Below are 25,813 nucleotides of genomic sequence, written 5' to 3'. Positions count from 1 at the left end.
ACACACCCACCCTCTGCTGGGATCCCTTATATCAGCCTTATCGCCCCTATAGAGGCACCCACATACACACCCACCCTCTGCTGGGATCCCTTATATCAGCCTTATCGCCCCTATAGAGGCACCCACATACACACCCACCCTCTGCTGGGATCCCTTATATCAGCTTTATCACCCCTATAGAGGCACCCACATACACACCCACCCTCTGCTGGGATCCCTTATATCAGCCGTATCACCCCTATAGAAGCACCCAGAGCCAGGCCCTGCATTGTATGTATGGCAGGTATAATTATTTAAGCCTCAACTCTTCACGTTGTGTCTTTGAATCCAGGATGAGGTGCACAGTAACCCTGAGCTGGTGGAGACCTACCGGCAACATATTCTCCATGACATTAACCAGAACAACGTGCAGCACTTTGTGAAGTCATATAATAGGTACGGACCAGGATATTATGGCCTGTAATGTGCTTAAGGGGCGGAGATCATACAATAGATAAGGGTGATTATGTTATGGCATGGGATGTGCTTAAGAGCCAATCAGATTAAATATGTATATGGAATATATAAATACATATGAAGGGATAAAGGCTATGCTTATGGCATGCTTGTGGCATCTCTCAATCAAAATCCATAACTGAGTCATAATGATTTCCCTCTATTTGTCCCCAAACAGCCGCAGAGATCTGGAGATTGAACGACCCATTCCAGGAACAAACGCTGTTACATTGAAGTGAGTTATATTCATTCTTTATGTGCTGCTTCTTATCTGATAATAAAGATACTTCCTACATGTACAATCCCTTTACTAGGAAAGAGGTTGTTCACCTTTAAATTAACTGTTAGAGGCACATTCACTTAGTTCGAGTGAAGAAATAGAATTAAAAAACTTCGAATTTCGAATGATTTTTTTGGCTACTTTGACCATCGAATTGGCTACTTCAACCTTGGACTACGACTTCGAATCGAACGATTCAAACTAAAAATAGTTTGACTATAGTACTGTCTCTTTAAAAAAAACTTCAACCCCCTACTTCGCCATCTAAAACCTGCCGAACCTCAATGTTAGCCTATGGGGAAGGTCCCCATAGGCTTTGCAAGCTTTTTTTGGTCGAAGAAAAATCGTTCGATCGATGGATTAAAAACCTTCGAATTTTTCGTTTGATCGATAATTGCGGTAAATCCTTCGACTTCGATATTTGAAGGATTTACCTTTGGCAGTTGAATATCGAGGGTTAATTAACCCTCGATATTCGACCATATGTAAATCTGCCCCTTAGTAGGATGTAGAGAGGGATATTCTGAGACAATTTGTAATTGGTTTTCATTTTTTATTAATTGTGGTTTTTGAGTTATTTAGCTTTTTATTCAGCAGCTCTCCAGTTTGCAATTTCAGCAATTTGGTTGCTAGGGTCCAAATTCCCCTAGCAACCATGCATTGGTTTGAAGAAGAGACTGGAATATGAATAGGAAAGACCTGAATAGAAACATGAATAATACAAAGTAGCAATAACAATACATTTGTAGCCTTACAGAAGCATTTGTTCTTAAGATGGGGTCAGTGACCCCCATTCGAAAGCTGGAAAGAGTCAGAAGATGAAGGCAAATAATTAAAAAAAACTATAAAAATAGGGAAAAATCTATCTATTTATGATACTTTATTTGTCTCAGGGAAACATAAGGTGCCCAGATAGGGACACATACTTGCAGCACTATACTATGTCACATTCAAGCAAAGTTTCTGCTATGCCCCATCAAAACTCAAAATAAAATAAAGTATATCACTGTATTTGGGCTGTACTAACTCTGCCTGTGCTGTTACAGATGTCCTGCACTTTTGGTGGTCGGAGACAGTTCCCCTGCTGTGGATGCTGTGGTATGTTCCCATTTATTAGATTAAACATTCTGGGGGCAGTTCCTGTAGGAGACAATGACATAGGACCTTACAGGAATGTAGGAAGTAAGGGCTGTTCCTGCTGAATTGTGCTTAGTACAGAGGAATACCTATGCTGCCATAGTTTTATGGGATCTCTCTGTACAGACTATGAGCAAACTTAGGGGCTGTTCCTGCTGAATTGTGCTTAGTACAGAGGAATACCTATGCTGCCATAGTTTTATGGGATCTCTCTGTATAGACTATGAGCAAACTTAGGGGGCTGTTCCTGCTGAATAGTGCTTAGTACAGGGGAATACCTATGCTGCCATAATGTTATGGGATCTCTCTGTACAGACTATGAGCAAACTTAGGGGCTGTTCCTGCTGAATTGTGCTTAGTACAGGGAATACCTATGCTGCCATAGTTTTATGGGATCTCTCTGTATAGACTATGAGCAAACTTAGGGGGCTGTTCCTGCTGAATTGTGCTTAGTACAGGGAATACCTATGCTGCCATAGTTTTATGTGATCTCTCTGTACAGACTATGAGCAAACTTAGGGGACTATTCCTGCTGAATTGTGCTTAGTACAGAGGAATACCTATGCTGCCATAGTTTTATGGGATCTCTCTGTACAGACTATGAGCAAACTTAGGGGACTGCTCCTGCTGAATTGTGCTTAGTACAGAGGAATACCTATGCTGCCATAGTTTTATGGGATCTCTCTGTACAGACTATGAGCAAACTTAGGGGACTGCTCCTGCTGAATTGTGCTTAGTACAGAGGAATACCTATGCTGACATAGTTTTATGGGATCTCTCTGTACAGACTATGAGCAAACTTAGGGACTGTTCCTGCTGAATTGTGCTTAGTACAGGGGAATACCTATGCTGCCATAGTTTTATGGGATCTCTCTGTACAGACTATGAGCAAAGTTAGGGGACTGTTCCTGCTGAATTGTGCTTAGTACAGGGGGATACCTAGCTGTTATGGTATCTCCTAGTCCCAGCTATGAGACCTATGTTTCGTAAATTAAGCTTTAATGGATTCTACATTCTTTTATCATTGAAGTTGAAATCATTCAGTAAGTCTTGCTGTTGGTAATTGTCTGTTACAATACTGTAAATCTGGGTAAAATAAATATTTTTCTCTCTTTAGGTTGAATGTAACTCAAAATTGGACCCCACTAAGACCACCCTACTAAAGGTAAGATTTTATATGGCTCCTCTCTAGTACAGGTATGGGACCTGTTATCCAGAATGCTCGGGACCTGGGGTTTTCCGGATGGATCTTTCTGTAATTTGGATCTTCATACCTTAAGTCTACTACAGTTTTAAAATTTTGATTATTTTAATAAAAATGGAGTATATGGGAGGAGGCCTTTTCTTAATTCAGAGCTTTCTGGATAACGGGTTTCCAGATAATGGGTCCAATACCTGTATATCATATGATAATCATTATATATATATATATATATATATATATATATATATATATATATATATATATATATATATATATATAAACACTAACAGGGCCAAAGTTACAGTGAGAATAAATACATAATTGCCATCAGTTTCAATACTATGTTGCAATGAGGTCCCTGTCCTGAAGAGCTGACAGTCTATCTGTGCTGAGATCATGTGACACACTCACTCCGAACATCCTTAATAAAAACAAACTGCCCATTTATCTGTTATTTTTCTCATATAAATGACAAAGGGACAGTAAGAAATAACGAGTGGGACGCCTATTGCAGTTTATTTAGTCTTCATCCCATTTTCTTATTTATAACATGTCACATGGTGTAACTGACGGGGAGCCCCTTATATAAACAACTTATTACAGGCCCTGCCCACTAACCAATCATTCTATCAGGATGTGTCACATGGTATAACTAAATCATTAAAAGAATAGCCCGCGCTGAAACAAGGCTACCAATAGAAGACTTCCCATTGATGAACTTCCGATTACATATAAAAATATAGCAGTTGGTCTCTTTGTTAGGGGAGGGTTCCTTCATTTTTTTGGTTTTCAGCATGTTCAACGCCAATATATATCAATCTGTTTGCCTCATAGATGTCAGACTGCGGGGGATTTCCTCAGGTCATCCAGGTAAATTCCTTTTTCCTAATTTCCTTCTTTTTTTTTTTTGTAACATATTTTTGCTTAACAATCAGCTGATTTTCATTTTCTTTGTTTTTACAGCCGGCAAAACTTGCTGAAGCTTTCAAATACTTTGTCCAGGGCATGGGATACAGTAAGTACAATAGGAAATAATCCATTGTTGGGTGTTTTTTCATTTTAAGTGTTTTTTTTTCATCGGAATTCAAGTCTATAGGGAATGATTTTCCTTCCACTTGTTATAAAAACGAAAAAATATGGACATTTTCTTAAACTTTGATAAATCTGGCCCTAAATCAGTATGTTCAGACATTTTTTAACCCAATGGATGGTTGTCATAATTTTTCAAGTCAAGATCCCCCCCTTTAAGACTCAACAGAACCCAGAAACTATGGTTCTCAGATACCTGGCAGCTGATGCCATAGAATTTGAGGTTGAAGTCAAATATGAAGCTGGTTGGTGGAGCATTTCTGCCATAATTTTTCAAGTCAAGATCCAGGGCATGGGATACAGTAAGTACGATAGGAAACAATCCATTATTGGGAAAAGTTTTTTTTTCATCCTGGTAGAAATTGTATCGGAATTTAAGTCTATGGGGAATGATTTTCCTTCCACTAGTAATAAAAGAAAAAATATGGACATTTTTCTTAACCTCTGATAAATCTGGGCCTAAATCAGTATTTTCAGAAATTTTTTAACCCAATGGATGGTTGTCATAATTTTTCAAGTCAAGATCCCCCCCTTTAAGACTCAACAGAACCCAGAAACTATGGTTCTACGGTGCTGGCTATCAGATACCTGGCAGCTGATGCCATAGAATTTGAGGTTGAAGTCAAATATGAAGCTGGTTGGTGGAGCATTTCTGCCATACCCATGATGGCCGAATAAATTCACCAGGCGGGAATTCGCAGTGAATTTCCGCGTTTCGCCGCAGGCAAATAAATTAGCGAAACCGGAGAAAATTAGTTGGCAAAAAGAATAGTCGCACGCATAAAAATTGTCGTGCGTCAAAATTATTCGGACGCCCATTGATGCATTTGGACAAAATAGGCACGGGTATTAAAATTGTCAAAAAATTTTGTGCGGAACTCATTGAAGACAAATTCGCCCATCACTAGGAAGCATTCATAAGCAATCCATCTATTGGGCATATCCCAAGAAATCATGGGGTTTAGCCGAGGCAACTTCGGGCAAATATAGAAAACGCATCGCCACGTGTGCATTAGTGCAGGCGATTTTGCGCTGTAGCCTATGGAGAAAAAACGCTGAGGCAGTTCGGGAGATAGTCGCGCAAAAGACGTGGCGATTAGTCGCCAGGTGACAAAACCTCCCCGAATCTCCTCGTCTGGCCTTACACTTAAAAGTGCATATATGGCTCAGCATTTGACTAAGCACCCAGTGTGAATACAATACAGTTGGCGGGACTATAATAAAATGTATTGTCTATAATATGTTGGTTGAGATCTAAATATTCTTTCCTTGTGTTCCTTAAGTGCCTGCTGCTAGTATGACCAGACTGATGAGATCTCGCACTGGATCAGCCGCCAGCTCTTCATCCCAAGATGGCAACAGGAGTAGGTCTCATACTAACGAGGGCTCAAGGAGCCGCTCCCACACCGGAGACGGGAACAGGAGCAGAGCGCACACCGGTGATGGCAACCGCAGCCGTTCCCATACGGACACCAACAACATCAACTCTGACCAAAACAGTCCAAAATCCATGGAAGTCTCCTGCTAAGCTACGTGGCATCTCAACAACATAAACCTGCTTGCCAATTGGAAACATCCTACCCTTCCCGCTATCTGGGTTACTCTACCAGCAAATGGGGGGTTACGTTTTGATATAATCACTGTGAACTGGAAAACCTGAGGACCAAAGAGTAAAAATGAAAGCCTCTTAATGATGCATTTAGTCTTGCTAAATAACTTATACTGTTCCGGGCAAATCAGACTTAAATCCAGTACTAGGAGTACAGTTAAAAGTGGTATTAACTAAACGATAAATGGGTTCATTTGGTACCAATTCTGTAAAGCTCTAAACATGTTTGATTTCTCTTTCGGAAAATATAATATCCTATATTATCCTTTTTGACTAAAATTCTGAGAAATTGCCAGACCCTTAAAGATTTTTCCAATTCATTTTTGTTTTCTGGTTTAAAAGTTGGAGTACAATGTAAATATATCATGGCAGAGAATATTTATAAAGGTATTGTGCATTTAATAAAATTCTGTTGAAAGAGTTGATTTTTACTAAAAAAATGGTTTCTAAGACAAGGCTCTGAAGTACTGCCTACTTTTTACGTCAAATTACGCTCTTCAGAGAAAAGAAAATGTACAAAATTCGTCAGATTCGTTTCTGAAATTGATTTTGAAAATAGGTTCAGATCCATATTTTTAAATTTATTTGAAATAACATTTTTGAACGTTTTTGAACTCATTTTATTAAACCAAAAATTAATCTGATTCTATTTTGCTGTTAAACATATTATAACCTTCTTAATAATGGGATGTGGGTGTGTATTTATAAAAAATTGAAAAATAAAAATAATTTTACTTATCTAATAAAAAAATGACTGTGTTCCAGACAACAGGGAAAGTAGCAAAAAGGAGGAAAGCAACAAATACATTAAAATAAATCTGATTATTATTTTAGACCATACGCACATAGTGGCTGCTAATGAAAGAAAATGCTAAATTGATGCAAACACAGTGTATCTGTATAATTCTATTCTGTGTTCTCTAGGAGAGTTGCAATTTACCATTAATTAAATTACTCAGATGAGTCTTTAAAAATTGTGTTATAGCTCCTTTCAACATAGCTGCAGTATTTGGGTTTTGTTTCATTTTTTTTCAAATATTTGGGGGCAGATACATTTTAAAATTTCTGTAGACCTGAGGGACACTGAAGGAGCTCACTGTATATTGAAATGCAATTATTGTATTTATTAAAGAATAATAAACATTTAACTTTTCACTGGGGTGTATTTATGAAGATTCCGTGTTGTATAATGCCATTTACTATTATTTCATTTTTTTTGTTTGTCGTTCTATAATGTTTTTTCAACAATCTTTGCCTCTGGTTTTTTAAACGTGATACATTTTAAAACAGTTATAACATTTTGAACGGAAAAAAGGAGGCTTATTTACTAACATTTTAATTTCTAAAAATTTGTGGATTTTTAAAATTTCTCTAAAACTCAAAAAATGTAAGATTTGTAAAGTGTAAACACCACGAAAAACTCTAATACAAAAGTTTGTCATGTAAAAGCTGCCAAGGTCCTATACAAGTCAGTGAGAGCTGTGCTTATCCTATTTGCCCATTTTGGATCAATTTGGACTTTTAGAGGTTTTCAGATTTTTATTCCCTAGTAATTGCCCAAAAGACTTGAACAATTAGAGGTTTATGAGGCTTTCACATTTTTTTTTTATTCATGCTTTTTAGATTCAGATATTTTTATTAATTACATGGCATTCGTAATTTTAGAGAAAATTTGTTTATTTGTGGTTTTCGAAAACCTCTAAAACCACTAAAATAAGAATGTTGATAAATGAGCCTCTTATACACATAAGTGGAATTTTGAGTAGTACATATAGAATGAGACACTACTAAAACAATTTCCTGATAATTGAGATAGTTGTATAAGGAGATTCATAATTCTAGTCTGGAAAACTGAAATTCAAAAAAAACATAATCACATTTTTTCAGAGCAATTTCTTAAATCATGGGAAAATAAATGTGTTCCTTAATTGGTTGTCTATTTTTTCCCGATGTAAATGAGATTACCAAAGTGATTTCCACACACTCAGGAGTCTGTAGATTTATTATCCTGCTTTTTTAATAGGTTTACAATTTTTTACAACTTTTCCTTAAATAAAATAAAAATGTAATGATTTACATAAATACAACAAAAAACCAAAAGGAAATGGACCACATAAACATTTAAACTTGGATATTGTATGATTTGGCACACTATGGGGCAGATTTATCAAGGTTCGAATTTCAAAGTAGAAAAAGCTTCGAAATTCGCCAATCGAATTGGAATACTTCGACTTCGAATATCGAAGTCGAAGTTTTTTTACATCGAATTTGCCCATTTGCGGTCGAAGTAAAATCATTCGATCGAAAGATAAAAACCTTTGAATCGAACGATTCGAAGGATTTTTCTCCGACTTCAAAAAACTTAGAAAAATGCACTAGAAGGTCCCCATAGGCTAACATAGCACTTCGGCAGGTTTAATTTTAAGTATTTTTTTAAAGAGATAGTACTTTGATTATCGAATGGTCGAATATTCAAACTACTTTACTTCGAATCGAATTTGAATTTGAAGTCGTAGTAGCCTATTCGATGGTTGAAGTATCCAAAAAATGACTTTGAATTTCGAATTTATTTACTTCGAAAAGTCCCTCGAATTCACTTCGACCCTTGATAGGGTCCCTTGAAGGGCAATCGTAAAGAAAATGCTTCACAAAATCTTTTAAAATAAATACTTTAAAATCTAATGTTCATGTTCACATCTTTGGCACACCCATCTGTAGTTCTGAAGAATTTTGGGACAAGAAAGAGACTCTTTATAGCTCGATACTGCAAGGAACTAAAATTGCTACTTTGCCAGAAAAGCCTATCAAGGACTTGACATTGAGAAGATATTATCTTGTGGTGTTATCTGAGGTTGCATAATTTGTGCGGCAAAAACATGGCATCACACTGACAAAATGGGCAATGAGTTGCTCTGCCATTGTATCCATTCTCCAATGGGCCAAGCTTACAATGATATTTGTTGTGCCAAGATTATAAACTAAACTGTCTCAGACCCCAAGTTTCCCTGTAGCAGAGCACCGTGAGGAGCAGTACCTCAAAATAAAAAAATACATATATAAATTTTATATAAAACTGCCCTACAAATTAGTGCAGACAATCGAGTGCCAGGAGAGACTAAACATATTTAAATATAGTTGGACTGCGGCTCATATTTAAATTTTTACCCTCTTCAAAGAAAGTTTAATGGCATTGCCGATGATTCTATTAAAGAAGAATTCAGAAAGAACAAAAACACTCAGATCTTTTCATATGTACGTTGAACAATGTGAAGGTAGTAAAATATTATCTGTTGTTAAGACGCCAGGGTCAGAGTGGCCACTGGATCTAAATTTCCAGGCAATGAGCAAATCTGTCTCGTTTCACCAGAAAATTAGCAAAATTGCTGAAAGATTTGTGAAAAGGTGAAAAATTTGAAAGGCATAGGCTTTTTTTTCTCAATCCTATGAGCGTTTTTTTTTTTCATGGCAGTTTTGTCAGTGAAAAATTTCAAGGCAAATTTTTGCAGAAGTTTCATAAAGAAATTTGTTGATGACAAAACAAAGAATTTTGCTACAAATCCATGCCTGGTGAAAAAAAAATTCACTCATCACTACCTGCCAGCACTCTTTTACCTGAGGCCTATTGATTGTCCAGTCATAATGTAGACACAATCAAAACCAGAAAGGAATTCTAGGGGCCTTTACAAGTAAAAAACTTGGGATGTCCATGCCAAATATTGATTTTTAGAACCCCATTAACTCTGTTCTACTCCCAGCAGAGTTTTACAGGTAGGGAAGGGCAAATTTAATAGTATACAGAAGAAAAGAAATGGAAAATAAAAGAAAGAGGAATGAAGAAAGACTGAAGATACAGGATAAAGGAAACAACAGTTGGAATACGCAGAGAAAAACAAAAAGAATATTGGAAATTTAAAAGGAGAAGATGCATCAGAATGAAGGCTAAACTGAAGGATAAAATGGAGTGGAGGTGGTTGGTGAGCATTGTGCCTAAAGTTTCCACCCAATTCAAACACTTGAAACATTTTTCTTCATGGAATATGCCAATCCAACCTCTTAGCACCTATTGGAACTGTAGAACACAGCACTGAGGACATGGTTGTCACAGGTGGTCCTGGACGGTCGCCTCCATCACAGGCCTTCACATCAGTTCACAATCTCTGTATAATCATGATAACTCTGCAGATCTGCAAAAATGTCATTTGGTTTCCGACAGCTCAGATTACAGAAGCAAGCGTTGATCCACATGACATTCCACGTGAAGCCACTTCCATCCGGACAGTCAAACTCCACTTGGATGGTCTTCGACTTGTAGGGTATACAGCACCTGTCATCTGTGCAAACGCCACAGTACTTGGGCCTGTACGTTCTTTTGCTCAAACAGCCCGATATGGTGAAGTTCTTTGGTTCCGTTTCTCTATACACTGATAGACATTTTTTCCCTGGCTAACAAAAAAAATGCAATGAAAAACTTTATTTTAGAAGGTATCTATATGTGGTTGAGATAAAAACAAAGCACAGCAGGTGGGTAGCACATAGCCACCTACAGAACAAGTTACTTTCACTTACATAGAGCACAAGGAACTTCTTGGGAAGTTTGCTTTCTCCCATAACTATAAGCCAATGTCCTCCTTTGTAGAGACTCCAGAGAAGTAAGGGTGACAGACAGGGCCAGATCTCCTCAAATATCTCTATAGTGATACCTCCTGGCTGCTATGTACATTATTGGGCAGGGGTCCCCTATTCAAATGTAATAAGAGTTGAGGAGCAACACAAGCATGAAAAAAGTTCTTGAGGATGACAAATAAGGGCTGTGATTGGCTATTTGGAAGCCCCTAGGTGGACTGGCAGACTACAGGAGACTCTGTTTGGCAGTACATATGGTTTTTATGCAACCAAATCCTGCCTCCAAGCCAGGCATCAAAAAATAAGCAGGAAGGATAAAAAGGAGTGGAGGAAGATAGAATGTAACTGATGAGATGAGGTGGTTGTTGAGCGATGTGCCTAAGGATTTCCCCCAATCAGGACCGCCATCAGAAATCGCAGGGCCCCATACGACAAAATTTCCTGGGCCCCCTGGGCTGCACCCACTGCAAGCCCCACCTACAGGTCCACCCTCCCCCCTCCACAGGTCCGCCCCCCACCACACAGTAAAAAAACAAAAAAAATATTGGTGGCTAGGGTTCCCACATGTTAATAAAAAATAAAAAATATTGGTGGTCAGGGCCCCCCATAAAAAAACATTTGTGCCCAGGACCTCCCCATTAAAAAATATTGGTGGCTAGGACCCCACATGAGAAAAAAAAACCAGTGGCCAAAATTGGTGGCCAGGCCCCCCCCCGCACATTATGAGAAAATTGGTGGCCAGGGCCCCTTAAATGTCCATGCCTTCCCGAAGTCAGCAGCTCTCAGAAAGATGGGGGGCCGGCTAATCAAGTAAGTGTGGCGTGGCCAGGCCCCCCTTAGCCTCGGGGCCCCCTACAACTCTCCCCCCTGTCCCCCCCTGGTGGCTGCCCTGCCCCCAATGGAGATATTATTCTTCATGGAATATGCCAATCCAACCTCTTATCATCTATTTGGAACTGTAGAACACAGCACTGAGGACAATCTTTGTATAATCATGATGTGACAGAAAGGGCCAGATCTCCTCGAAGATCTTTATATGATATCTCCTGGCTGCTATGTACATTATTGGGCAGGGGTCCCCAAACTTTTTTACTCATGAACCCTATTAAAATGTTAAAAGAGTTGGGGGGCAAAACAAGGTTAAAAACAGTTCCTGAGGATGACAAATAAGGGCTGTGATTTGCTATTTGGTAGCCCCTATGTGATCTGTGTGGCAGTACATCTGGTTTTTATACAACCAAAACTGCCTCCAAGCCTGGGATTAAAAAATAAGCACCTGCTTTGAGGCCACTGGGAGCAACATCCAAGGGGTCGGAGAGCAACATGTTATTTACAAGCCATTGGTTGGGGATCACTGATCAGGGGACTATGGTTTGAGGTGGTGGGCATTAATGTCTGCACTGCTGTTTTATTTAATTGAGTATGTGTTGAACGTGACAAGTAGTCCTTTACTCTCTTTTCCTTTCCTTCTTTAGTCCCTGAATTTGAGGCTAATGTAGATGCTTACCCTTATGTGTTTGGTTATATCCACCTCACATGGTCTCATGTTGCACAGACGCCTCTCTTTGCGAAGCATGCACTTGTCATTATCGTTGGATATCCGGATGGAAATTCCTAGTCCACATGTTTTGCTGCAGGGGCTCCATGAGGTCGTCTGTACGATACAATTATTGTGCCAGGATTCACTTTCGCCTTCATATGCTACAAGGTGCAGGGCAAACAAAGAGAGGAAAACCAGATTTTGTTGAAATTCATTTATTTCATGGAACCTGTTATACAAAGCTCGGGACCTAGGGTTTTCCGGATAAGGGGTCTTTCCATAATTTGGATCTCCCTACTTTAAGTCAACAGCAGATTGCCCGCTGAAGCCATTCTAGTAAGCATACGAGTAAACAGTAAAATAATAGTAGGGGTACATTATGCCAATCAGAACCCCAAACCTAGTTATCATTTGTGCTACAGAAGCCTTGTGACCATCAGGGGCAAATGTAAAATTCTACGGCTGGCAAAGCATGATGGGAAACCCACCTGAAGAAGCGATATGACGAGGAGACGTTTTTCGGACCCTCTTCAGATCATCACATATCCACTGTTCACAGCATTTCCCGGCCATTTTGATGCGCTTGGGGTTTTGGCACCAGACCAGCGGCGGTCGGGAGTTTGTGCAGAGCGGGACACATCCTACGTCCCCATTAACACACGTGCAGTTATACTTGCAGTTGGGCTGGAAGCTCTGGCCATTCACATATCTAATACCATTGAGCATGCAGCCCACGCCAGTCATTTCTATAAAACAGGGGATAAAATGTGCCATTATGACTTATTTTACTTGAGTTGAGAAATAAGATTAAGTGTTAATGTCAAGCTTCTCTTTCTGCATATGTTTGACATCAATTTCTTAAGAGATCATACAAATGTTATCCTATCTGCTAGAAAATAAGTTGCCCTATGTACTGTATGTGGTGCATACCCCCCTTTGGGGGAAAACGTTTGGTTTAGGGCTTACCTTAGCTCAGCCATAGAGAAAAAATCAAAGAATATCTAGGATATCATTAAGTGTTCACCTTGAATCATGTTCTAATTGGTCTCCAAGATGTCAAGGAGCCCAAAATGCCTACCTGGCCCTGCTCTATTATGACCTGGTGTATCTAAGAATAGATTATGACCTGGTGTATCTAAGAATAGATTATGACCTGGTGTATCTAAGAATAGATATTCTCCCCAAATCTTTCTATAACTGCCCTTCAGGCTAGGCACACCCCCAACCAAAGCTCTTGCATTTAAATGTCCTCCAAGAAAGACTTTCAGGTGTAGCTAATAGAACAAATAGGCATTCTCCCCAAATCTGTACATAACATGCCTTCAGGCTGGGCTCACCACTCACCAGAAAAGGGCAACGATTAGGCTAATTGCAAAAACATAACAACACCGTTATTGTCAACCAATCCCTTTTTAAAATTTGATTAAAGCTGATAAAATGCAGTTCTTTGCTGAGGGAACCCATTTTCTCTGCTACTTGTGATACATCTACTGTTATGAGTATAGTAACGTATATTCTGCACTGACATTGGGCAACACCGTGATGAGGTCACCAGGTCTCCGTTTCTAATCTCCAAAAACATTGCATAAAATGCCTTCCCGCTATTGAATTGTTTTACTTCAATGTTTTCTTGGTATGAGGGCTCAGCTTGCGCCAGAGAAATTTTAGTATCTTGTCCCCAACTTTATGTCCTTCCTAAAGTGTATAGTCTCAAAACTTCTTGGTATAGAAACAGATACTCCAATGCAGAAACTGTGCTGCAGCATTTTAATCAACACAGTGTTGATTAAAATGCTGCAGCACAATTTCTGCATAGGAGTATCTGTTCCTATACCAAGAAGTTTTGACGCTATCGAATTGGTGCCTGGTACCTATTTTTGCTGTAGTTGAGACCCAAGAATCACCATACAGGGTGTTAAGGTGCCAAGTAACCCATACCCCATTAGAGAGCACCAATCTAGAATAATACTGGGGTCTGCAAAACTCAGGCAACTCTCACAAGGGAACATTACTTGCCTGTGGACTAGACTGTCATCAAGAAGTGCTTTCAGGTGTCTGTCAAGGGCCTGACCCCAGTGGGCTCCTACTGCTGAAAAGAAGGGGAGCCTTCCTGAGATATGAATGGTGTTTGGGAGGATGTTTTGGTGGCATGGCCAGGGCCAGGTAGGTATTTTGGGCCCCATGATATCTGAAAGTAGCCCTGCCAAGGCACACATCACCCAGGGCAAAGAGAGTTGCTGTACATTTCCAATTAAACACCAGATCTGTGAAAATGTAACTTTGACTTCTCCTTCTTTCCTTAAACCTTGCACCTCCTGGCAGCATTTGAAGACATTCAAGCTCAAAGCAGCCTACAAACACTATGAAATGTGCTTTGGATGCCCTCCTACCTTCTATATAGTGCTTCTATGCTTCTATATCATGGCTTTGTAAAGTCAGACCAGACCTGTGCTATTCATACCCTGACAATAAAATACTCAACTGGACATGTTGGAATACCAGTTCAGCCAACATGGGAAGAAAAAAAAAAAATATCTGCCTACACTAGGAAATGAAAGGGTAAGATATGGAAAACTTACGTCCACATACACCCACTTCGTACCTAGGACTGTCCCTGCTGTAGTCACAGTACAGTCCTTTGTGAATATCACACGTGTCGGCCTCGGTGCAGTTCTCGCCTCGCTGCTTGGCGCAGGTTTTACAGCAATCGCAGCCGTCCGTGAGTAGGCTCACCCCTGCCGGACACGTTGGGGGGAATTGTGGGCAATCGCACGGCCACTTACAGAACTGCCTCCGGGTGTAAGCTTCGGTTACGGAAGTCACAGGCGACATTGTAGTGGCGTTCTGACAAAATACCTGCGATTTAAACAAAACAATTATTATATAGCAGGTTTGATGGAAATATATCTCCAATGTCAACATAAACCTATTTCCTTATTTTTATTTAAAGGGGAACTATTGCTAAAATAAAAATTTAATATAAGCTAATATAGGGGGGGCTCCTTCCTAGCAGATGTATTAGATCTCACTCAAATAACTGATTCCAGTACAAACAAAATGTAACAAAATAACTGCCTTTTGCACAAATCCTGCATGTAGAGAGACAGGATGTCTGGTGAGTTTAATGGAGTGAGCTCTAATACATCTTCTAGGCAAAAGGAGCCCCCCTATAAGATATATTGGATCTAACTGTCAATGAATATCTGACACCCAACTGCTGAATGAAGAGAGAATGAAGAGAAACAGATGCTGAGAGAGGAATAGTGAAGATAAACTTGATTATTTCAGAAACTATACAGAATATTTAATTGATTGTATTTAGAAGTTTTAGAAGTTTCTTGTTTCATTACGATGAAGCTTATATTAAATTTTCATTTTTGCGATAGTTCCCCATTAAATTTGGTTGGAACTAGTGTAATTCTGACTCGACAGCGACTCTTGTGGCTCAGTGAGTAAATACAGCAGCCAGTTCGCATCAAATTCCAGTTAAGATCAGACCAGCGGCTGGGCAGACAAATGTATAACACATGTGTATGAAGATCATCCCAATCCTGTTTGATCTACAACTCCCAGCAGGCTGCTGATCTCACACTCCCGACACAGGGGTTTGTCCATGGAATCCCCCCCCCCCCCAGCCTGGTGATCAGTCCAATACGAAAGAGGTTAAGTCATTTTTACTGGAGAAAAAAATTGTTTTGGTTAGTTTGAGGCATTCCAACTCCCGTCTGGCATTCCATATGTATGAAATCACTAGGGGGGTTCAGATGATACATATTCTGGTGTCAAATTTTAAAAAAAAAAATCCAAATCTAAAAAAAAGAAGGGCAGAAAGAAAATAAAGAGGAGATGCAGGGCTGATCCAGCAGTACAGTGTAGTCCAGACAGACCATCGCTGCTCTGATTTACTGCACTACAGCAAATGCCAAATCTCCAACATGTCTGAGAGTAACAGGGGCTGCCATGTGACATGGCCAAATATCTAAATAAATAAACAAAATAAATCAGTTAAAGCAGCATATGGACAAGTGCCATAAAATAACACTTCCAATGGGGTCGTTAAACACATGTACTACAGACAGGGGTGTCCGGAGATCTTATGCTATTCAGCCACATGCTTCAAATAACAGTAAGGACAGCCAGCCCCCCTATAGATATTGATTAACTGTATTATAGTTGTCAGAGCATGCTGGGAATTGTAGTCTAACAGCAGCCAGAACCAGCAATGCAGAGAAAAACAGAATATGGCAGGTGGTAAGAACAGGACTTCCTTGCACTTGCCATGCCAGATTTTTAATGGTGAGGAACAGAACAAGACCCAGTAATGAATTACCACTAAAGGGGGGCACTTTTGAGCTGCTTAGTTGTCTAGCACCAAATTATAAGAGAATATTGGTCTTGCTCACGAGCACATTAAGTAAAATAGCACTAGGTGGCGCTGTTGAGCTCTCCATAGCAGAGACCTGTTTATCAGCACATGAATCTGGGCTCGTTTATGAGAGAATACTATTCAAGAATCTGACTTCATGCGAGACTTGTACTCATTCACTTCCATAGCCACATGGAACATTCAGGAATCCCGGACACCAGCTGACTCACCGTCAGAGATGCCCCTCGGGAAGCCAGGAATTCCTCCATACATTTCCCATTATACATCATAGAGTCGCAGGAAGACACATTGGTAATATTGCAGAGACATAATATGACACAGGCCTACTAGACATGACAACAGGGCACCACCGAGTTATGTGAAATGACTTTTTAAGGCCCACACAACAATGGAAGCTGCCAGTTCTTTTGGTCAAAGTTACTGCTAGTAGGCTCTCCCAGTGTTGGACTGGAGTGGCTGGAGCCCACTGGGCTGTCACCTCAGGGGCCCCCACCCCAGCCACTAACTCCTCTGCTGTCATAAACCGCACCACCAGCCTACAACCCCCCCCAACACACACACATACACCTGCAAGTTGCATTCCTCTTACTTGTGGAGCACTCTTAAAGGAGAAGGAAAAGTTAAAACTAAGTAAGCTTTATCAGAAAGGTCTATATAAATACACCAGTAAACCCTCAAAGTAATGCTGCTCTGAGTCCTCTGTCAAAAGAAACACAGCATTTCTTTCCTTCTATTGTGTACTCATGGGCTTCTGTATCAGACTTCCTGTTTTCATCTTAAACCTCCAGGGCTAGGGCTTGAGCATGCTCAGTTTGCTCCTCTCTCCCTCCCTGCTGTAATCTGAGCCCAGAGCTATGAGCGAGCAGTGAGAGACTCAGGCAGGTGATGTCACACCAAGCTAATATGGCAGCTGCTATCCTAAACAAACAGAGAGAGCTTCTAGAGCCGTTTACTCAGGTATGGTAAATCATTCTGCAGAATAAATATAGTGTTATAGCTTGCACTATTGTGGGTAATCTATTGGCAATAAACCGTCTCTGTAGCTTTCCTTCTTCTTTAAGTTGTTGGTGGTGAGGAGGGAACGAGGCTGAGCTGGCGAGTCCCACAAGGGCCGGGGCCCACCAAGTTCTTACCTTTTATCCTGCCTGACCTATTGCCTTTGCCAATTCCCATTCTTAGTCTTGCCTTGATACCTGCCAGTGCTTCAGTCAGTACTACCTACTGTTAACTCTGCCTGCACCTTAATGTTTATTCCATATTGACTTACACCTACTCTACCTGCTTCTCAGTCCAGCCTTCCCCTAGGTTCCTACTCCAGACACTTTGACCATTGACCCCTGAGGCTCTGCTGAGGCCCTGACTCATTACAAAATTATATATATATATATATCCGTTTCCTGTGTAAATGCCGGGTGCCAGCAAACATGTAATGGTATATCTGCAGGAATAGCGACACTTACGGGACTCTTCTGAAGCTTAACAAATGTGATACTTTATTGGAGACTCAACGTTTCTATCCCCTACAGGGATAGTCGTCAGGAGAATACAGAACAAACAACCAGAGACCGCATGGTCCCACAGAATTTAAACCCCCAACTGTTTCTGTGCTCTAAGTCCATTGCTAGGCAACCCTAATTAGCAAGGAATGTGCAGCAGCATATCTATTAGGAAAGGAAGGTGGGACAGTACGTTGGAAGAAAAGTGAAAAAGATAAAGCTTACACGATCCCTTAATAGGGACCTGGTGAAGGAGAAAGCCCTTACCATGCCAAATAAAAATTACCTCTCCAGGTCGTTACCCAGAGTCCCCTCTTGGACTAACTGAACAGCCTTCTACCCAATCACTGTGCAGCATAGAGGTGGGTGTGCGATATTGCGCACAGGAGTTCTTTACGTTGCTTGACAGGAGCCGGGACATTGCTAGGCGACCAGCATACGCTATTAATCGGCATAAGAGACAGAAGCGGCTTACATATGGAGTGTGATTTCCGCGGCATTGCCGAACTTTCTCACGCTGGATGTTTCCAGCTTCTTAGTCACGACTCCTCAATTCCTTATCAAACCCATGCCATTCGTCTCAGCCAAAGTTAAAGCGGAAAATATTATTAGCAGGGTACTTCCTTCCAAAATCAAATAAGTCTGCATGGGGGTATATTTTTAGCGAACGCCCTTGGGTTTATTGACCAGGTAATAATTGGTAGGTGCAAGAAGAACAAGGTAAAACCAGAAAAAATAAAAAATCAATACACAGTTGCCCTCTGAAAACAACCTCAACTATGAGTCATGCCTGATCCCCATCATCTGTGTCCAACACACTAATGTTCTTTTTTTTTTGTTATTTGAAATCTTTATTGATTTTTCAAAGTACAATTAATCAACATTATAATCAACATTGAGATTTCAACAGACCGGATAAGAAAAAGAACAGTAAGAAAGGAAAGGAGGTAAGAGGGTAAGTATTTATGGGTAATTGGAGGGATACGAGTTTTTTCTGCTTGAAAGGTCTTTGCTACCATTGTCCTGCTGTCTTGGCTATGTGCCATCATAGTTGGAGGGTGGATAAGTATTTGGAGAGTTGGAGGGTTGTTGTTTCCAGGTTTTCCATGCTTGGTGGGTGAGTCTCTGTATGTTGGCGGTGAGTGTAGGAGCACTGAGTTCTCATAGGATAGATTTGAGTCTGTTAGATGAATCAGTTCTTCCATGCTTGGGACGTGGTTGGATTTCCACCATTTGGCAATTAGGAGCCTGGCAGAGATAAGTACAATATGTGGAAAACTCACTGATGCTCTTATCACTGCAACAACAATCGCAGCAACAACAAGCGGGAACCTTCCCAGAAGAGTAAAGAGAAGAAGATGCTTCAGGAGAAAACAAGAACCAACGTTGGCTTTGGAATGGGATGTTGCACAGACAGAAGGCCAACACCAACCCTTGATAGAACAAAAGCAAAACAAAAAGTAGGTTTTCCGCCTCAATAATACACTGATCAGCATCCTACATGAATGTGTGGGATCCTTGGCTGACAATCAGAACTCCCTGAAGTTAGATCTGTTTCTAGCCTATTCCGGGAAGCAAACCAATGAAAATAAAATCTAACTTCCAGGGTGGAAAGGCTGAAGATCAGCTTGTATTGGTTCTGGATGGATACTAGTCAGAATACATGTTGGGAAGCAGATGACAAAACAGTAACGCAAGAGCCTTAGAAATGTTCCGCATATCACTGACTTGCTCGTTGTGCACTACAGAATTGGTGGCACGGAATTCATGTTTGTATTGCACTTTAAGAAGATTATGACTTTCAGAAGTTAGTTCTAGTTATGCTAGAGGAATAAAAGGCACAGAGACTGGTACCATTGCAGCAACCCCTAGAATCCAAACAGCAAGTAGAATCTATAGGTCAACTATTGGAGACATAAATATTTGCTTTGGTCAGTAGACCTGGAACAAGCGTTCTTATACCACCCAGTGAGTCAGTTTCTCCAACAGGACTGACTGATAGTTACGACCCAGAAAAAATACTTTGTAACCACCAGATTCCCCACCCAAATGTTCACATAAGAGAATAAATCTCACCAAATTAAGAGTAGCCAATAAGGTGCAGGGCATACTTGCTCAGTCCATGGGACATGAAACGCGTAGGTTACTAGTTACCCTTTTGGCAAGAACAAAACCAATTCACCACTGCTTTTATATACAGGACTTAAATGTATAAATAAATAAAATACAATATAGTGAATATATATGAATAGAATAAAATAATAAAATATCATGCATGACCCACAGTATCACTGGGTTCTGCATATTCCTAAACCGAGTAATATTTGTATTGGCCATTATGAGATATTGGTGCAGACAGTCGCTGACCTTTTTTTTTTGACTGCGTTAAATAGCGTTGGGGGAACTGGAATTTGGAAGAAAACAGGAAAATAAAAATTCACAAAATAAAAGGTAAATGGGCAGAAGAAAGGAGCGGAAGTGACTGGGAGTCTGATGTCTGGCAAAGCCGTTTGTAAATCAGACACTGACCTCTTTGTCTTTGCCCACATCAAACAAAATCACTGGCCATTGGCTTAATCTAAAATACAAGCCCAAGCTATTTCTGGACTCGCCGGTTTATTTCAGGCTTAAACCTTCCACGGCATGAGAACTACAACCCAGTTCCTATTTCTAATGCCTTTGCCACATGTGGGTATAGCAAGGCCAGAGTGAGTACATTCTTTCTGCCTGATGAAGCGCCTCTGGTTTCTATGGTTTTCAAATATTTTTTTGGAAGGTGCCTGTTATTGTAAATTAGTGCTAATTCTTCTGTGTATCCAGCTGTACTGTGCAGGTGGCTCCATGGTTTGCTTGGAACAGTTGGACTGAGCGATAGCCTATTACGCCTATGTGCCTCCCCCACCAATCCCTCATCGGGGGAATTCTGGTCTCTGTGGATTGCTCTTTTTTTGCACTTTGCACCCTGTCCTGCATTCAGTAAATTATATCCAACAATTAATGCCTTGACTGTCCGTGATGATTGACTTCTGCTCATATCAATGGGAAACAGTCTGAAACCCCTAAATATCCCCAAAAGCCGGCCTTTCAGTTGAAAATCACCCATGTAGGGTGACTCATAGAGCTTTAACTAATTTCGGCAACAGGTTGGGGGACTTTTAAAAATTAAGGCCCCTTGTACCATGGTCACAATGACTTTTAGTCTGGAGAGAAATTCATTTGGAGACAAATAAAGGACAAAGCAAAGAGAAGATCCAAAGTGTAACCAATAAGCACAAGGTAGACAGGCTTGGACTGGCCAACTGGGACACAGCGTTGGACTGGCTGGCCCCATCCGACCCTGCTGGGATACCAGGAAAAACCCAGTGCTACCCGGGCCCTGTTGTATCATTGGACAATAATGGGCATTGGGGAAAGGGGGCAGTAGTATGACAGCGGATAAGCCCACCTTGACTTTGATCTTCTCTTTGGTCTTAGGTATGACAAACTGACAGAGAACATTGACAAGGAACATTGATTGAGAGTTCATCCACACCAGGGAATAAAAATAGCTCATATCAGGGGTTATCGCATATGTTTCCTTTTATAAAATAGGATTAGCTTCAGATCATCCCACACAAGATTTCCAGATATCTCAAAGAAGAAGCAAGTGTGGATACAATCATTCCTAAACTTACAGGAACCTAAATCTTCTCTGCCAACTATGGAAACCTCAGATAGTTTGACACATGGACAGAGTGAGACTGCATGGGAAATATTCCCAAATCCCCAAGTCAGAGCAGATCCAGTCACCAGCCCCCCCCCCCACTGATTCCTTCTCAGAAGGTTCTTTACAAAGATGAGAAGGAAGGAACCCCTGAGTGCTGCAGGTCTGAAATGGGAGCTGTCCAGCACCTGAAACGGTTGGCAAGACCTTGACCGATGGACTTACAGTATGATTGAATATAACAAGGTCAGCGCCTCTCTGTTATGAGGAAGGAGGAGACCTTTCGGGAGGAGCAGAAAATAATATATAGCATGTGACTCTGCTTTACCTATTGACAGACCCTGCTGGGGGAACCGCCACATTCAAAATGGCGGCAGCTTCAGTCTTCTATAGTGTTAACAGATGCACTTGCGGAAGATTAACAGAATTGGAACCTTATTAGAAAAAAATAGAGGCAGAATTCACACAATAGCAATTAATTCAAAGAATTAGAAGTGCAAAGAGTGTATAAGGACACGCATTTGCATCCATTTTAGCGCAACTGTGACTGAATTTGTGAATTACCCTCCTCTCTTCTTTGCACTAGCCATATGCTAATTGTGTAGTGACGAGAGGCAATCAATGGGGCCCTCCACAGGCAGTTGATTACAGTAATACCCAAAAACTTGGCACATGCTTTCACACCCCAATTATATCCTTCAGCTGCTAGTGATGAGCCAATTTTTCGCCATGCATGGATTCATTCAATTCCACATCCGCGGTTTTCAAGAAACACATCCTCTAACTTTAATGCAATTGGAGTGAGAAAAAAATTGCCCATAGAATCTAATATATTTTACTCCAAAAAAGTTTTCGGATCAAAAACATTGCCCATAGACTCTAATATATTTTACTCCAAAATTTTACATGGGGGCAAATTCACTAAATTCACTAAAGCTAGGGCAAATTCGCCAGCGTGACGTCATTTCGTTACTTCGCCGATTTACTAACGGGCGCTGGCGTAAATTCGCTAGCGAAGTGGACCTACTCTAGCGCTACTTCGCACCCTTACCCCAGGTGAAGTTGCGCAATGGCGAAGGGACGTAACTACGCTAATTCACTAACTTGCGCATTTTACTGAACGTTACCTCTTGCGCCAGACTTGCCTTCACCCCCTTGACAAAAAACGCTGGCGTATTTTACTTTTTTTGGGGTGATAGGCTGAAAAAGATCATATATTTTTTTGGGTTCCCTCCTTCCCCCCTACATTTCCTAACATATGGCACATAAACTATACAGTGGGCACATGTATAGGGCAAAATAACAACTTTATTTTATTATTTCCCAGCCTTGTGTAGTGTAAAAACAAAAAGTTGCCGGAACAAAAAAGTTGCCCATAGACTCTAATATATTTTAGTCCAAAAAAAGTTGCACATAGACTCTAATATAATTTACTCCAAAAAAAGTTGCTGGAACAAAAAAGTTGCCCATAAACTCTCATATATTTTACTCCAAAAAAAGTATCCGGAACAAATACGTTGTACATAGACTCTAATATATTTTACTACAAAAAACTTTGCCCATAGACTCCAATATATTTTACTACAAAAAACGTTGCCCATAGACTCCAATATATTTTACTACAAAAAACGTTGCCCATAGACTCCAATATATTTTTCTTCAAATAAAGTCCCCTAAACAAAAACGTTGCCCATTGACTCTAATATATTTTACTCCAAAAAAAAGTCGCCGGAATAAAAAAGTTGCCCATAGACTCTAATATATTTTGCTACAAAAAAAGTCGCCCATAGGTTTTAATGTGTTTTGAAAAATTTGCAGCATTGCAAATTTTCAGCAGTTTCGCGATTTTTCGGCAAAGTAAAATGATGCAGATTTGCTCATGTGTTGCTTATATCTATATAATACACAAAAGCCATGAATATCCTGTAAATTATATCCTTATAAACGGTGAGTTCTGATGTCATTTCCGTCACATGACTCACTTAAACTTGTGTATTATAATAAATAAAGTACCCCCAGTTGTAAAATATGAGGATATTAGAAGTTACCTCGGAGTTCCATGACCTGTATAAAAACACTCGGCCTTCAGCCTCGTACTTTTATATGGTGATGAAGCTCCTCGGTAACTTATAATATCCTTATATTTTACAAGAGGGGGTACTTTATTCACTATATATTATACTGTATATCAATGCTGGCCTTAATCTCCGCTGCCCCATGCTGGTCCTGTAGCTGTCACAAACAAACAGGTTCTTTTTGGCACTCAATGTAAATCACAATGAAAGAGTGGGAAATACGGGGTCATTTACAAAGACCTTGAACAGAGATGCAAGGAATGCAGGGAGTTGTTCTCTCAGGTCTGGATGATTGGCTGGCAAAGCGTTGGCTAAGAAATACATGGCGGCACATTGCCCAGTCTTGCCAACATGGCGACATCTGCAGAAAGTCAACAGCCTATAGGGGAGCGAGGCTGCACATCCAACTGAGGAGAAGGGGTCGGGCTGAAATATAGATTTTGTTTTTAATGACATTACATTGTGTTGCCTGAATCTTGCCAAGTACAATAACTGAGGGTCTAGGAAGGGAATAATTGCAATTCCAACTCTCACGTCAAGCAAATTGGAGAAAGGTGAATCTGGGACAATGTCCAGCCCTGGATGGGTTACTAGTGTGACTTTTACTCATTAACAGGTTACGCCTTGTATTTAACCCTGTTAGATCTCTGTGCTGGTTCAACTTTAGGTTAACTTTTTTTTTAATATGTTATAGGATGTCACATTCTAAGCAACTTTTCAATTGGTCTTCTTTTTTTAAAGCTTTTGAATTATTTGCCTTCTTCTTCTGACTCTTTGAAGCTTTCCAATGGGGGGGGGGTCACTGACCCCATCTAATAAACACATAAGGCTAAACATTTAATTGTTATTGCTACTTTTTAATACTCATCTTTCGATTCAGGCCTCTCTTATTAGTCTCTTATTCAAATCCCTAGCAACCAGAACAGCAACTGCAGAATAAAAAGCTCAATCACTCTAAAACCGCAAATGATAAAAAAACAAAACCAATTGCAAATTGCCTCCCAATATGACTCTCTAAATCATACTAAAAGATCATTTAAAAGCAAACAACCCCTTTAATAGTGCAGTCGTTATTACAACTGAAGCACAAGCGCAGGGACTGGAAGCCCTTTAATTGGCTTTGTCTCCACTGTCTCTGAGAATGGAATAAAAACACGTAACGAAGGGCAATAAAAATGTTCTTGATCACAGAGCGCTACTATTCCCCACGGGAGACTTGCCTTCTCCCAGCCAAGAATTCACTGCGTAACGCTGATCAGCTTTCAACACCTTTAATAACCCCTTTCTTTAAAAGTCTTTGGTTGACTGAGAGTGGAAGTTGGTAAATAGCTCTGCTCTCATCTCAGGGCCCCGGGGCATTGACTGTACAAGCAGGGGCCTGAGGAACGGCAGCATTGAACGGCAATCTCATCTGCTGATGTCATCCTGGATTAATTAATAGCACTCCAATTACCCCCTATTCTTTCTCTTGCCTTAGGGCTGGGACACACTGGGCAATTTGGGGAGATTTAGTCGCCTGGCGACTAATCGCCGCGACTTTCCACGACCAATCTTCCCCGAATGCCTCCCCTCGCTCTGCGCCTGGCTAAAATGAAAAATCGCCTGCGCTAATCACACGTGGCGATTCGTTTTCCGAAGTCGACCGAAGTTTCCTCGTGAGGCAACTTCAGGCGACTTCGGAAAACGAATCGCCGTGTGTGATTAGCGCCGGCGACTTTTCATTTTATCCAGGCGCAGAGTGAGGGGAGGCATTCGGGGAGAAAAGTCGCTGCGATTAGTCGCCAGGCGACTAAATCTCCCCAAATCGCCCAGTGTGTCCCTACCCATAAAAGGTAAATCCAGTTATTTGTAGTGCAATAATTAGAAGCAGCACAGTGAAAAAAATTTCTGTATATCTGTATTTATACAAATGGCTGGGAATTGCCATACAGGACTCACTTGTTGTGAGCATGGAACGTTCCTTCTGCACATATTCCTGGTTAATACTGTACAGAACCAGAACCAGCACCAGACCTGAGCAAGGGATCCAAAATCCAAGCAGCTAAAGAAATTCTGATGGTATCACCCAAAAGCTGGGCTGGATATAGGATTTACATTGGGGGTTATTTACTAAACTCCAAATGCAGAAATCACGGAAAATTCGTATTTTTTTTTTTATATAAAATCTGACATAAA

General features: G+C 40.5%; 2 protein-coding genes across 2 annotated transcripts in view; one reads left to right on the top strand and one right to left on the bottom strand.

The window, feature by feature from the left end:
• ndrg1.L (N-myc downstream regulated 1 L homeolog) overlaps positions 1-6,526 on the top strand; it is a gene marked incomplete at its 5' end in the record, with an annotated part of 29,954 nt that extends 23,428 nt beyond the window's left edge. The window contains 7 exon segments of the mRNA NM_001094390.1: positions 332-435; positions 674-730; positions 1,822-1,873; positions 3,030-3,077; positions 3,951-3,986; positions 4,080-4,131; positions 5,489-6,526. Coding sequence (NP_001087859.1) covers positions 332-435; positions 674-730; positions 1,822-1,873; positions 3,030-3,077; positions 3,951-3,986; positions 4,080-4,131; positions 5,489-5,733 — 594 coding nt within the window. The 3' untranslated portion in view covers positions 5,734-6,526.
• A 2,440-nt stretch (positions 6,527-8,966) lies between these two features.
• Positions 8,967-25,813, bottom strand: part of ccn4.L (cellular communication network factor 4 L homeolog) — a 46,766-nt gene continuing 29,919 nt past the window's right edge. Inside the window, exons 2-5 of the mRNA XM_018268275.2 lie at positions 14,557-14,833; positions 12,466-12,723; positions 11,945-12,138; positions 8,967-10,257 (exon numbers count right to left, since the gene is read on the bottom strand). Coding sequence (XP_018123764.1) covers positions 9,958-10,257; positions 11,945-12,138; positions 12,466-12,723; positions 14,557-14,833 — 1,029 coding nt within the window. The 3' untranslated portion in view covers positions 8,967-9,957. The remainder of the gene's footprint in view (positions 10,258-11,944; positions 12,139-12,465; positions 12,724-14,556; positions 14,834-25,813) is intronic.

This window comes from Xenopus laevis, chromosome 6L, assembly GCF_017654675.1.
Source record: "Xenopus laevis strain J_2021 chromosome 6L, Xenopus_laevis_v10.1, whole genome shotgun sequence".
NCBI lineage: Eukaryota > Metazoa > Chordata > Amphibia > Anura > Pipidae > Xenopus > Xenopus laevis.
The sequence above is the reverse complement of the archived record's forward strand: the minus strand, read 5'-3'. Positions and strand labels throughout refer to the sequence as shown.